Below are 13,681 nucleotides of genomic sequence, written 5' to 3'. Positions count from 1 at the left end.
ATGACGATAAGAGAAGTAAAGAAGGCAGCGCTCATGAAGGTACAGCGGCTAGTAAATGTAACTCTTCGTGTATGCAGTTCGAACATTATGTGCATTTTGAATAGTCTACATTATACAGCGTGTTTTTAAAATACCGTCCGATCCAAAATGTGCGTGTAAGCATTATAATATTATAAACAGAAAAAATATTTAAAAAAATATTATTCAATAATTAAGCATTTTTATCGTGATAATAAAGTTTCTAATTTTAAACATAAATTGTCCCAAAACTTGGAAAATTTAAAGTGACAACACTGTACTATCAATTATGGTACGTAATCTAGATTATTACCTCCTACCTACACACCTGCGGCACAAAAGTCGGCAAAATAGAAAGCCTTGTGACAAAGCCGCGTCGCTTATCGTAAAGGGTAGGTAGTAGGTACCATCGTTTTCGGCGCCCACTGTCTTTGAAACACCGCGCCGCCGCTGACACGTGCAATGTCTGTAATGCTGTGTTTAGTTTGCTTGCGCCACTCGCCCAAAATGCAGACTTAAATTAGTAGTAGTAGATCTATTTGCGACAGAGCTATTACTGTGTTTCAGAGTAAAAGGGATAGTTTCTGGTGTAATGTATGTTCAAGGAGATCATTTTCCACTAACTATTAATTCATCTGCCATCGTCCATCTGCGTAAATTAACTTTTCGTGTTTACACACATCACAACACGCCAGTTATGCAAGCACGCATGCATGCTTGTAAATAGCACAAGATGATAAAGCACCTTGACAAACCCATCACCTTGTTGTGTGTACTTGTGTGTTTACTTGCCCATTCAATATCGCTTTGAATAGAAACGTGTAAACGCAGCACAAAACATAGATGGCGGCGTTTTTATTCTGTAGTAATGCCAACTAATAATTAACCTATCTCAACTTTTGTGTTGCTACGTAAGTTTTTATAATTTTGTATTTTTTTATGTTCATTTCGTGCGGGGAAAAAATGTATTTCTTTAAAAATAAGGACTGCATAAAAATAATGTATACACGATACCTAAGTACACCCTTAAGGGCCGGACGGTATTTCCTATAACACACTGTAGTGTGTGCTTATCAAGAAGAGCATTAGCTCTCCTTGATCAGCACACACAATATCACTACAATGTATCGTAATCGTACCGTACAGTGAGTGGGAAATGGAGTCTTAGCCACTGTCTGTGGATATTGTCTATACAAACTGTCACTCTCCCACATTCAAGTGTCATATTATCTGTCATTCTCTGTTCTTTTCAAGTGATCTGCTGTTCACAACATTTTTACAAATATTAAGCAGTACTTAAGTCTTTTATTTGACCTCCGGGGGCTCCAAGTTCCAACATATAAAATACAAATTTTAAATTTATCTAAAAAATATAACTTTAGCAACAACTTTGCTGGTCAGGTTGTCTTGAAACATAGGCCTCCCCAACTTTTTTCCACTCATCTCTGGTCTCGAGCTAACCTCCTCCATCCTTTTGGTAAATCATTCCCATCTTTTGATTTGACATCCTTGATGTCCGTTTCGAAGACCACTCCATTACATCCTTTGTCCATTCCTCTATCTGTCCTTCTTATATGACCTGTCCAATTCCATTTCTTCTTATTTTCTGTAGAACAAGGCTCACCTTTGTTCTTTTTCTTATTTCAGAAGTTGTCCAATGGTCCCGTAGTTTTATATTCAACATGCTTCTTTACATGCTGCGTTGGCAGACAAGGAGCTTTTGGTTGTATTTGCTCGTAGCAGGCTAGGTTTGACATCCATGGCAAAGGAAATTAGGACAACACAAATGGACTTCCACAGAATAGCTAAAGCACAGATTTAAAATTATTACTAGAACTACTAATACTACTAGTAGTAGTATTAGTAGTTCACTTCCCCCCGCGCGGCGTTCGAGTGCACACGCGTTACGGTACGTTCACACGGAGACACGATTTGCCGAATCTTATTTTCATCGGATCTGGAAAAACCGAATGTTGTATTCACACAGCACATCTTGTTTGGCCGTATCCGACGGCCTCGTATCGGGATCTCGTGTGAACTCACCATCCGGCTTTTATTAGCAAGAGCGCGCACAGTTCCTCACGTTGATTTGGAAGCGATGGACGTGAACAGTCTTGCTATACTATACTGGTATTATCGCCGTCAGCGTCGTAGAAAAAGATTGTGGTTAAACCCAATAGTACAAAGAAGATCAACAGTTGGTGCCTTTACAACTCTAATGCAGCAGTTAAGAAATGATCCACAAAAATTTTTTAACTACTTTAGAATGACTATACCTACATTTGATAATCTTTTGAAAAAAGTGGAAAAAGATTTGAAAAAGCGTGATACAAATATGAGGAAAAGCATTAGACCAGAAGAAAAATTAGCGATATGTATAAGGTAATATTGAAATACTGTATTTTATTATAATTAAATTTATTAAAAATATGATTAAGACATTATAGACAATCGCTTGGTAGGTACACAGTTTGAAGTTTCCCAACTACATATTATGAAAGTCTGGTAAATCAGAAGCATTCGATTGAATACTTTGAGACTCTGGTGATGCTTGGTACTGCGATGTAAAATAGCCTTGTGATTGTGCCACATTTGGTTGATAGTTGTATGTTGATGAGTGTGCAGGAGACCATTCATTTCGGTTCTTTATATTTTGCAATAAATTTAAGACGCCTGATTGAAATTCTAATGTTTGATTATCGTTTAGCGTTGCCAATGATGGAAGTAGACTTTTAAAGAAAAACAAATTACGGTCTTCTTTCATTTCTTCCTTCTTGTTGCATTCCATTTGATAATCTATAAACTCACTCATTTTCTTATCAAACACGTTTAAATTCTGCCTCGATGGTTTGCTTTTTTTTCTTTTTGAACCACCTACTAAATTTTCATTATCAATTTCTTGTTGACTTTCATCTGTAGCATCTTGATTATTTGCGACATCTTCACCGAATAAATTGTCCTGAGCCATCGCACTGTCATGGGTAACATCTGATGTAACTGTAGCGGCTGTACTATCGTCTGCTGGGTTTGGTGTAACAATAGTTGCACTATCATGTGTGTCAGCTGGCGACACAATTTTTTTTAAGAACAACATTTGACGATGATAAACGTAGGCTCTCGGACATGTCGCAGACGATCCTGATTTTTTTGATTTCTTTTTCTCATTAATACTCCTCATCCAGCTGTCTCTAATATTAGTCCACTTCTTTACGATCGATTTAGCTGAAAAATATAATTAAATTTACTTGCAGATATATGGCTTCTGGGTGTTCATACAAGGATTTACATTACGCCTACCGAGTCGGAGTGTCTACGATCAGTAACATTATTAAGGAAGTAACGAATGCTATTTGGAACAATTTGCATGGGGAGTTTATGACATTACCCAACACAATATCTGACTGGGAATATATCGCCAATGGATTTAATACTAGAGCAAACTTTCCCCATTGCATTGGTGCAGTGGACGGTAAACATATTAGGATAAAAAAGCCAAACAACAGTGGTTCCATGTTTATGAATTACAAAGATTTCTTTTCCATCGTATTATTAGCAGTGGTTGATTCATATTATAAATTTACATACATCTGTGTGGGCTCGTATGGAAAAGAATGCGATTCGACAATATTCAAGGAGTGTACTTTTTGGAAAAAACTAATAGATGGTGATTTGCAATTACCGGCAGCATGTCCACTGACAAACGATTCCGATTTATCGATTCCGTTTGTAGTAATAGGCGATGAAGGTTTTGGCTTGCATCAACATTTGATGAGACCTTACGGCGGAAACCATTTGGATAGAAACAAAAGAATATATAACTACAGATTAACCAGAGCTCGACGCTATGTTGAGTGCGCCTTTGGGATATTAGCTAACAAGTGGCGAATATTTCATCGTCCACTGGATGTTGATACCAGCACAGCAATATCGATTGTAAAGGCTTGCACTGTACTTCATAATTTTATAATAGATATGGAAGGTGTACAGTCGAACATAGAAACAACAAGCAATGTATCATCAGTGGTTAACGTGTTCACAGATGCACCCAATGAACAAAATAGTACACGAGGTGGACGATGTGCTAATGTTATACGATCTGAATTCACAAATTATTTTATTTCTACAGCAGGAGCTGTGCCTTGGCAAGACGAATCAATCTAACGTTAATTTTGTAACACACTGCTAATGTACAAATACTTAACCTGTTTACTTTAAAAAATTACAAACTTACCATAATCCTGCCTGTTTTTCTCCTCCATTTCTTCAAAATCTTCATTTAAATTTATACATATTTCTCGCCAGCCAGCAGTTCTCAAGTTTTTATCCTTGTATATTTCGAGAGTTTTGTCCCATAAAACTGGCCGATTTTGGACAAGAGAAATTAAATTTTCAACGTTTATATTTTTCGTCGTCATAGCGAGCGGTCAGTCAAAGCGGGCGAAAAGAACTGGCGACTGGCAAGCGCACGTGCAGTGTGTCCCTCCCGCCCACCCCTCCTTCCCAGCTTGTGCGACGCATTCGGTTTCAAGATCCGACAAAAAACCGAATCTACCCCTGCGTGTATCGTATGAACGCATCTATTGAATGCCCTATACCACTGTATCGGATCTGCATTTTGCAGTATCGCCGGATCGGTTTGTAGTCGCAAAATCGGATGTCAACTTCAGCAAGATTCGGCTTTTTTGTCGTGTCTTGAAACCGAATGCATGTGTGAACTCCTTCATTGAAATACTTATGCCACTAAACCGAATCCTGCAAAAAACCGATTCGGTAGCACGCCGTGTGAACGTGGCGTTATGCGTGCATTCTTTCTTAACAAACATTTCGAGATAAGTGTACTCGTAATGTTCCAACTATTATGTAGCAGGGAGACTAGTTTCGTTGCAATACAATGTTCCCCGTGTAGTTGAATCTAACTATCTGTGTTACCACTAATTTATTACATTGTTTATATGTTCTCGTCGTGACTGTGCATGCCAGTTGAAAGATTATGTTAAGGTAAGTTTACACGCTTGGCTGAGTCCCAAGCCTCCACAAATCTTGTTTGGCGTTTGAAAGGCGTTTATACGCTTGTGAATGCGTCAGTCTGCAATATTCATCCAAGCATGGCAGACACCAAATTTGTGACGGCTATTGCATTTGGTTTAACATCTCTTTTTTATTTCCTTTACTGGCCTTCCAGTAAGTTCAGCAAGAGGAATCCATGCATCTGCTTGATTCTTATATTTATGATTTGCATCTTTCGGATTCCAGATGCATGGTTCCATTTGGTAATGTTCCAGAAACGAAAGACTCCTCATTCGACCGCGGACCAACATGTAAATGCATCGCAAGCGCTTGCCGCAAACGCCCTTTGATCTGCGTAAAAAACCGACACTTGACTAGATCGGAAGCAAGCAGGCATAAGCCCACGCAAGCCAAGCCAAACGCCCTTTTTACGTGCTTGCGATTGTCGATTTACGTTTACACGCTTGCCAATGCTTGGCAAGCGTGTAAACGTACCATTAGTGTTACGATAAAGTAGCATTCTACTGGTGAAAGAATTTTAAAAAATCGGATCAATAGGATACAAACTTACAAACTTAACCTCTTTATAATATTGGTATAGATGCCATTGGACCGAATAACCACTGCTGAAGAGTCTTTATACGATGAGTATCAAATAAGAACCAGGAATACTGTAGAAAGACTATTGGTATTTGAAAAAGGCGCTTCCCGGTTTTAGAATTGGGAATCCGGGTCAATTTAAATAATTGCTACTGCTATCCTTCATAACATTTTACAAACGAATGGGGACGGGAAACCTTTAGATGACCCTGACCTAGTTCTACGAGCACCTTGGGAAATACTCATTGAAAGGGGGCAAACAAGACAACAGCAACTATAGGAGACTGGTACAATATTTGCTCATGATATTACTAATTAGTAAGGCCAATCACCGAGCTCAAAAGACCACGCGACTGGGGTGTGAGCTCGGTGTGAACCCCGTGGCGGGCGCTGCCCTGTCTGATCGCCTATATTTATAACCGACTTCAAAAATAGGTTCTCAATTCGACGCGTATGTTTTTATTTTTAATGTTTGTTAACTGAAATAAATGAATAAAATTTTCCATACCATGGCTCTTTCGTCGTTTATTAACCGATTCTGATAATTATTTTTTTGTTTTTTTTTCTTTACAAGTTAGCCTACCATCAGGTGAGATTGTAGTCAAGCAATCTCACCTGATGGTAGGTAAGTGATCATTCAATCTAAGATGGAACGCTAAATTGTATGGCGTCTTTGTCGGTAGGATGGTAACTAGCCACGGCCGAAGCTTCCCACCAGCAAGACCTGGACCAATTTAAGAAAACCTCAATCGGCCGGTCGAGAATCGAGCCTAGGAACTCCGTCTTGTGCACCACACATACCACTGCGCCATGGAGGCCGGCAAAATGGACTGCACTACCTGGGACAGAGTAATGCAGTTCCATCAAGCATTCTATGAAATAGCAGGAATGCTAACTCAATGCCAGTATTGATGACACTCAAACTAACTTGAGATGCGATCCAGAAAGGAAAATCTCTTTGAGGTAAATTCCAGAAGATATTAAAGAAAACACCGCTATATAACCTTAAAATAACTCTTTGCAGAGATTTACAGAAACCGCAAATCTTATTTTTCTGTGAATGTCCAACGTCCAAAGTTAAAACTATACAGATTACAGATCGTTGGAGGATCTAATTTGGAAATATTTGATATTGGTGCTCGTTGGAGAGCGGGGACATGATAGTCAAATCTCCAACACTTGTCCTGTAAAAATAAAATTAGAAGAAGGTTTGATTCAAAGAGTTATGTTGGGAGATATTGTTTATGCAAGTAAACCTTATTTATTAACCTTATTCCCAATTCTCCTGATGATAGATATAGCAAAGCTCAGATAAAAACTAAAAGTATTTCTGTAGAAAGACTCTTTGGAGTATGAAACAAAAGAATTTCTTGCCTACATGAAACTCTAGGCAACAAAAAAGAAAACGTGCTCACATTTATAGTAGCTTGTGCTCTACATTATTCATATACATATACTTTTACATTATTTTACTATAAAAATATAGAACAGCGTCCAGTAATTTCTATAAGTCCATTCAAGTTTGCTACTTTTACTAGATTGAAAAACAATATCGTATATTTTTGAAACATGATTCCATGAATTTTTTTTGGTTATTGTACGAGCCAAAACGCTGTCAGATATGATGGTCTATATTTCAACTGTTTTATGACGTCACGTTAACAAATCCTTTACCAAACGGAGCGTTTGACAATAATATTAATTAGCAATTATTAGTTTGACATTTTGACGTTTTTTGACGAGGCGAAGGCTGATCTATGGCTCTGAATATTATATATTTTATGTAAATAATTTGAATTAAGTTGAACATTGTAATATAATTATATATAGATAATATTGTAGACAGAAATTGATAATTTAATTCAATACAAGATTAACATTTGCATATAAAAAAAAAGTTTGACGTTTAGTACATCAAGTAGCATTGTGACGTCACAAAATTGAGATTTTCACGGTTAGAAAAATAGACAAATAATGGCAGGTAGGTAGTGGAATTAAAGATATTCTTTCAATTATTTATGCAGAACGTTTAGTTCAGTTATTAAGTGGAAATTCTTATGCTCGTGCAATGCGAGCCAATTGCATAATGCAACAAGTACCATCGCTTCTAATATTTGACGAGTTGAAAAGAATTAATATTTGTCGAATTTGAAAAATAAAAATAAAAAAAATAATAATGAAAAGTGAGGACATTGAGTTGAATATTAATGATATTCAGTAAAATGCAGATTTCGAAAAATTTTATGGAATATTTGAATCTAAAAAAGCACACATACAGCCGAACGTACAACTTTTGGAAGTTAATTAAAAATTAATGAAATAGAACAAAAGAGGAAACACGTGTAAATTATGGATTTTATACTTTAACCCTAGATCACTAATCATTCGTCTCACAGGTCCCTGTCGCTTTCGTAGTTTAAGTATGTTCCCGACACTTTCCCGCCCCGTTTACCCACCAGATTTTTGTTTGAATCCTAAAAAAGCGGCACTGTTTTTAAGGCATGCATGAGTGCCGAAAGATTTGACTTTCTCCTGAAATGCATTCGTTTTGATGATAAAAATACACCAGAAATTGACATTCTATGTTAAAATGTCCTCCGGTTCTTACTGGTGGGTATCACACAGTAGGTAAATGACATTTTGTCAATTGATTTGATGTTTATTTTAATAGCTTGATAATAAAGACCAAAAAAGGCCAGCAGTTATGATGAAGTGTATAGACTGACAGTGTTGACAGCTGACAGCGTTAAAAAGTATTACTTCATTCACGTAAACGGAAATTACAAAAATCGAAAATATTCACCAGGACTCCGATCAAGGAAGAACAAAAGCAGAAAAATAAGAAAAATAAAGTTAACAATATTATTAAAAGACTGAATGATAAGTCAAAAAATGTAAGAAGAGTAATACACAGACTGACCTAAGGTCAAACAGCAAAAGAAAATGAAATAATTTAAGGATATTATATGCTTTTTTTGCGGTGAAATATATATTGAAGAAGACGGTTAACCAATGGAAAATTGGATTCAATGTGATTTGTGTCACGAACATTGTTCTGCTTTTGAGGGCAAGGTTATACCTGTGACAATTGCAAATCTTATTTTCTAAATATTATGGTCAAGTTAAGTTTTTTTCACCGGTCGAAGAAGAAGTTTGCCTTCGTCTATGGCCAGCCTAACCCCGATAACATAGTCGTAAGGAATATTTTTGAAACAAATTAAGAAAGAACGAACGCCAGCGATTACATCTACAATAACAGTATGTGAAGTCGTGAGTATAAATAAAATTTGGCACCAATTTTGTTTGCACAAAGGCACAACGTAGAAAGCAATAAATCTGAGAACTTCCATAGTAATAGCGGAAGCTAAAATGGTTGCGGCAAGCGCATCAACTTAAGTTGGTGGAACCAAACGTACGGAGTGGACGTCAAACACGCGACGATGCAGGGAAAATTATGGATGAACGACAAACCGAGCATCATTAACTAAACGGAAAAAAAATTAGATGGACGGCAAACAGAGCCACCGTGAAATACGTTCAAATGTTCAATACTTACGTAAATTACAAGTACGCAATTTGAATACATTTCTATAAAAAGAGAAAACCTTAGAATCCGAGAAATGGAGTTGCAGACGCAACTTTATTGGCAGGCAATGAAGAATAGAATGGTGGATTTATTGGAGAAAATAGTAAATAATAATTATTGTAAATAAATAGTCTTTCTTTAATTGAGTAATCAAAATTTTGTAAAAGTAACAGGGTATCTGCGATCATTACTTTCGGAGCTACAGGGATTTAAAGGTTCAGATTTGCGGCGCTGCCGCGGATCCCTGAAAAACGCCCCATACAAAATGGTACGAATTAATGACGTCGTAGGTACATAATGATCGTTAGATTTGTATGGTCCGAAAAAACAAAATTACTAATATCTTTGTTATTTGTGCGTTTATGTTTATAGTTCATTGAAAAATGTCATATTTAATGTAAGGAAGCTAAAACTGTATGAACTTTCATCTAATTACGATAAAAGATTTTAAATATATTTAGTATAATATTATTTATTTTGCAAATATCCAGACAATCTTTGCTTTTTATGTATAAATTAGTTAACATTGACCTTATTTACCCGAATGTATCATAAAAATCAATATATTCAAACCAACAATATAGTCATCATCCCCTTTGATCTTCGGGGTCCCTATCCTGCTACTACTTTTGACTCAGATATAATGCAAAAAGAATTTTCAAATGAAAGTCCATTATAGGAACACTATATTCAATATAGCATCTTTAGAGGGTGAAACAGAACTTTCTACTATTGAAGCAAGTAAGTCGAGAGCAGTCACCATACGCCGTTGGGTTGTAGAAGTAGTCAACGGTAGATTTAAACGTGATTTTAACGCCAAAATCATTTTAATGTAGCTTGGCGGTACGTCTTTGTCGGAAAGATGGTAACTAGCCACGGCCAAAGCCTCCCACAAGCCAGACCTGGACCAATTAAGAAAACTTTAAAATGTTTAAAATAAATTTAAAATGGAACAACACCAACGAAGACGAAATACGTATTTTCTTGGCGTTACTTTTCCATATGAGCCATATAACATAGGCTCAATGATTATTGGAGCACAAATAAATTATTAAATTTGCCTTTTAAACTATTCATGTCCCGGGACCGATTTCTGTTAATACTTCGAAATCTAACTTTTTCCGATAGTAATTCATACAGTGACACTGACCCTAACAGATATAGCAAACCAATAATAGATTTTTTTAACTCGCTTATGAAAACTTTAGGCAATCCAACAAAAAATTTAACAATTGACGAAAGTGTTGTACTGTGGCGAGGACGATTAATTAGACAATATAATAAAGGCAAAAGGCATAAATATGGAGTTAAATTATATGTACTTACAGATACCAATGGCATAACGCAGAAAATGCATATATCAGATTGTTCGCGCTAGATGGCGTTGGACGTTTCCACGGCGCTCAAATTGCGAACGAACGGTAGATTGGCGCGGTGAACGAACGACCGGCGCGTCGCGCGCGACCTTGTTGACCGCGAGTCTTGGTCCGACGCTTTGACAGTGAAACCGCGTTCACTATACCGGAGGTTTTGAGTTTGTTGCGCGCTCGGTGCAGTTTGACCCGACCTTGTTCGCGTATTTTATTGAGTGATTTAACTATAATTTTGTGTCCGATGTTTTGACCTTTGTAATCGGCATACAACGCGTGATCGTGTGGTGTTGCTTGGAGTGCTTGGGGTTTGCTGACGGGTGAGTGATCCACAATACACCGATACACATACCAACTACCAACACAAGACACATCACCTAAACTTCGTGGATCACTGGGCGTAGCAGAGGGGCTACCAGCGGCGCTTGTTGCACATGAGGGCTCCGCCGATTGTTAAGGTCAGTCTAGGTTAACCGATCGCACTAACATTAGTTGACGGCGAACTAGGACGCGGTGTACCGCCGACCCTAGTGGAACGGACGCCCATCGCGTGCGCTCATAGGCCCCGCATTGCGTTGAGGGGCGCCGTGTTCGGCCACTACACAGATGATACTTTACTTCAAAGCAAAGGCCACGCTGATAAAGATGAAGAAGATGATTTATTTGAGTTAATCTTAATGCTTCGTTACATTTTTCATATGATATTAATATTTTCAGGTTGAATACAAAATGGAATCCCGTCAACAGCTAAACCAGGACGAAATAGTTGCAATTTTAGAATATGATGACGATTATTCTCCGCTGGATTCGGACTCCGAGGAAGAAGATCTTGTAGTTGAAGATGATGTCTGGAGTGATAACGAGGACGCGATGATCGACTTCATTGAAGATACAAGAAGGCAAGAGGGCTCCGATAACATATTGCTTCTCGGGAATTGCCTAATCTTGAGGTAACTTCATTGACTACACACAGAATAATTTGTTTGCCTCAGCGGTCAATACGTGGAAAAAACAACCATATATGGTCAACTACAAAGGGACGTACGACGGGAAGGACTTCGGCTATCAATATTATACGCACAAATAGAGGACCAACGCGAATGTGTCGGAATATTGTTGATCCATTGCTCTGTTTTCAACTTTATATAACAGACGCGATAATTCATGAAATAGTCAAGTGGACAAACGTCGAGATGACAGTAAAACGACAAAATTTAAAAAACATTTCAGCAAGCTACAGGGATACAAATACAATGGAGATCTGGGCGTTAGTCGGAATTCTCACTCTGACGGCTGTTATGAAAGATAACCACCTCTCAACTGATGACTTATTTGACGCTACATTCTCTGGTACCAGATATGTATCAGTGATGAGCAGAGAGAGATTTGAATTTATAATAAGATGTTTGAGAATGGACGATAAAACACTGCGACCAACTCTTCGTAGCGATGATGTTTTTTTGCCGGTGAGAAAAATATGGGAGATTTTTATCAATCAATGCAGACAAAACTATGCTCCTGGCAGTAACTTGACTGTAGATGAGCAATTGTTGGGTTTTCGCGGCCGTTGTCCATTCCGGATGTATATTCCCAATAAACCTGATAAATATGGCATAAAATTCCCCATGATGTGTGACGCTGCAACAAAGTATATGCTAGATGCCATACCTTACCTTGGTAAAAGTACGAAAACAAATGGTTTACCACTGGGCGAGTTTTATGTAAAAGAGCTGACTAAAACTGTACACGGCACAAATAGAAATGTTACCTGCGACAACTGGTTCACGTCTATCCCATTAGCTAAGAACATGCTCCAGGCTCCATACAACCTAACAATAGTAGGAACTATCAGGTCTAACAAAAGAGAAATACCTGAAGAGATCAAGAATTCTCGCTCACGGCCGGTAGGATCCTCAATTTTTTGCTTTGATGGCCCTTTGACCTTGGTTTCCTATAAACCAAAGCCGTCGAAAATGGTATTTTTATTGTCTTCCTGTGATGAAGATGCCGTTATCAATAATAGTAACGGAAAACCGGATATGATATTGTTTTATAATCAAACAAAAGGCGGCGTTGATTCCTTTGATCAGATGTGTAAGTCTATGTCTGCTAACTGGAAGACTTAGGGCCGGCGCCCACTGCCGGCACGGCACGGCATGTCATGGCAAAGGATTTCAATACTAATTAAATTATTTTGAATCTTATTTCAATAAGTTTAGAATTTACGTTACCTTATTTCGATACCACGATGCCGCGACGTGCCGTAGGATGCCGCGGCATGACGCGACACGCCGCAGGATGCGGCGGTATGACGTGGCACGCCATTGCATCCCGTGAGACATATGGGTCATTTTTGGATCGAGGAATTATGATTGCTAGCTAGTTGAAATAAGGTTGAAACTTGTGCAGCATTTCGATGGGGCGCATTCCGGTCGGTGCGCGGGGGCAAGGGAGGGAGAAAACGCACTGGCGCGCGCGATTTTTTCTCTCACACTGACTGAGCGTGGCAAGTAAATTAGCACGTGCGTACGCGATACAGTAAATTACTTCACGTAAAATACGGGAAAATGGATGAAGAGAAATTGATTAATCTGGTTCGTTCGCATGAGTGTATATACGATGTCTCCTCTCGTTTCTACATGGATCAACATATGAAAAGGAACGCATGGCAGAAAATTGCAGAAGAAATGAATAAAACCCGTAAGTTATTTTTTTACTTATTTATTGTCAGAAATAGAAACTAACATCTATTAACAATTTCATTTTGCCAGTACACGTTACCAACATTAGAAAAATATTCCGTGAAACAATCTCTTACAACCATCCCTTCCAGATTATTGAAAACTGTATCATTGGTTCTATCGATTGCATTATTAGTATTAGAGCCAAGTGCCTCCATCAACTGTTAATTTTCCTGAAGCACAATCGCCTGTATCTCAAATGTCGTGTTCATCCCATGCATCAGATTCTAGACCAGCTAGACATGTTCGTCAGCGATCATACATGTCATCGCAAACACAGTATACAGAAACAACAGCAGAAATATTAAAAAAATACATTGAAAACCAAAAGAAGGAACAACATCCTATGGAGATATTTT

General features: G+C 38.0%; 2 protein-coding genes across 2 annotated transcripts; one reads left to right on the top strand and one right to left on the bottom strand.

Annotated features, from left to right (window-relative positions):
• Positions 1–2,116: 2,116 nt before the first annotated feature.
• LOC128199588 (uncharacterized) lies at positions 2,117–4,255 on the top strand. Its single transcript, XM_052889731.1, has 2 exons — positions 2,117–2,400; positions 3,270–4,255. The coding sequence occupies exons 1-2, from the start codon at positions 2,117–2,119 to the stop codon at positions 4,177–4,179; spliced, it is 1,194 nt and encodes a 397-aa protein (XP_052745691.1). The 3' UTR covers positions 4,180–4,255.
• LOC128199589 (uncharacterized) lies at positions 2,420–4,480 on the bottom strand. The gene is made up of 2 exons (XM_052889732.1): positions 4,250–4,480; positions 2,420–3,240 (listed from the first exon to the last, which is right to left on the bottom strand). The coding sequence occupies exons 1-2, from the start codon at positions 4,431–4,433 to the stop codon at positions 2,504–2,506; spliced, it is 921 nt and encodes a 306-aa protein (XP_052745692.1). The 5' UTR covers positions 4,434–4,480; the 3' UTR covers positions 2,420–2,503.
• Between the last annotated feature and the right edge of the window lie 9,201 nt (positions 4,481–13,681).

Source organism: Bicyclus anynana, chromosome 26, assembly GCF_947172395.1.
Source record: "Bicyclus anynana chromosome 26, ilBicAnyn1.1, whole genome shotgun sequence".
Classification (NCBI taxonomy): domain Eukaryota; kingdom Metazoa; phylum Arthropoda; class Insecta; order Lepidoptera; family Nymphalidae; genus Bicyclus; species Bicyclus anynana.
Note: the sequence above shows the minus strand (reverse complement) of the source record. Positions and strands in the feature narration are given on the sequence as shown.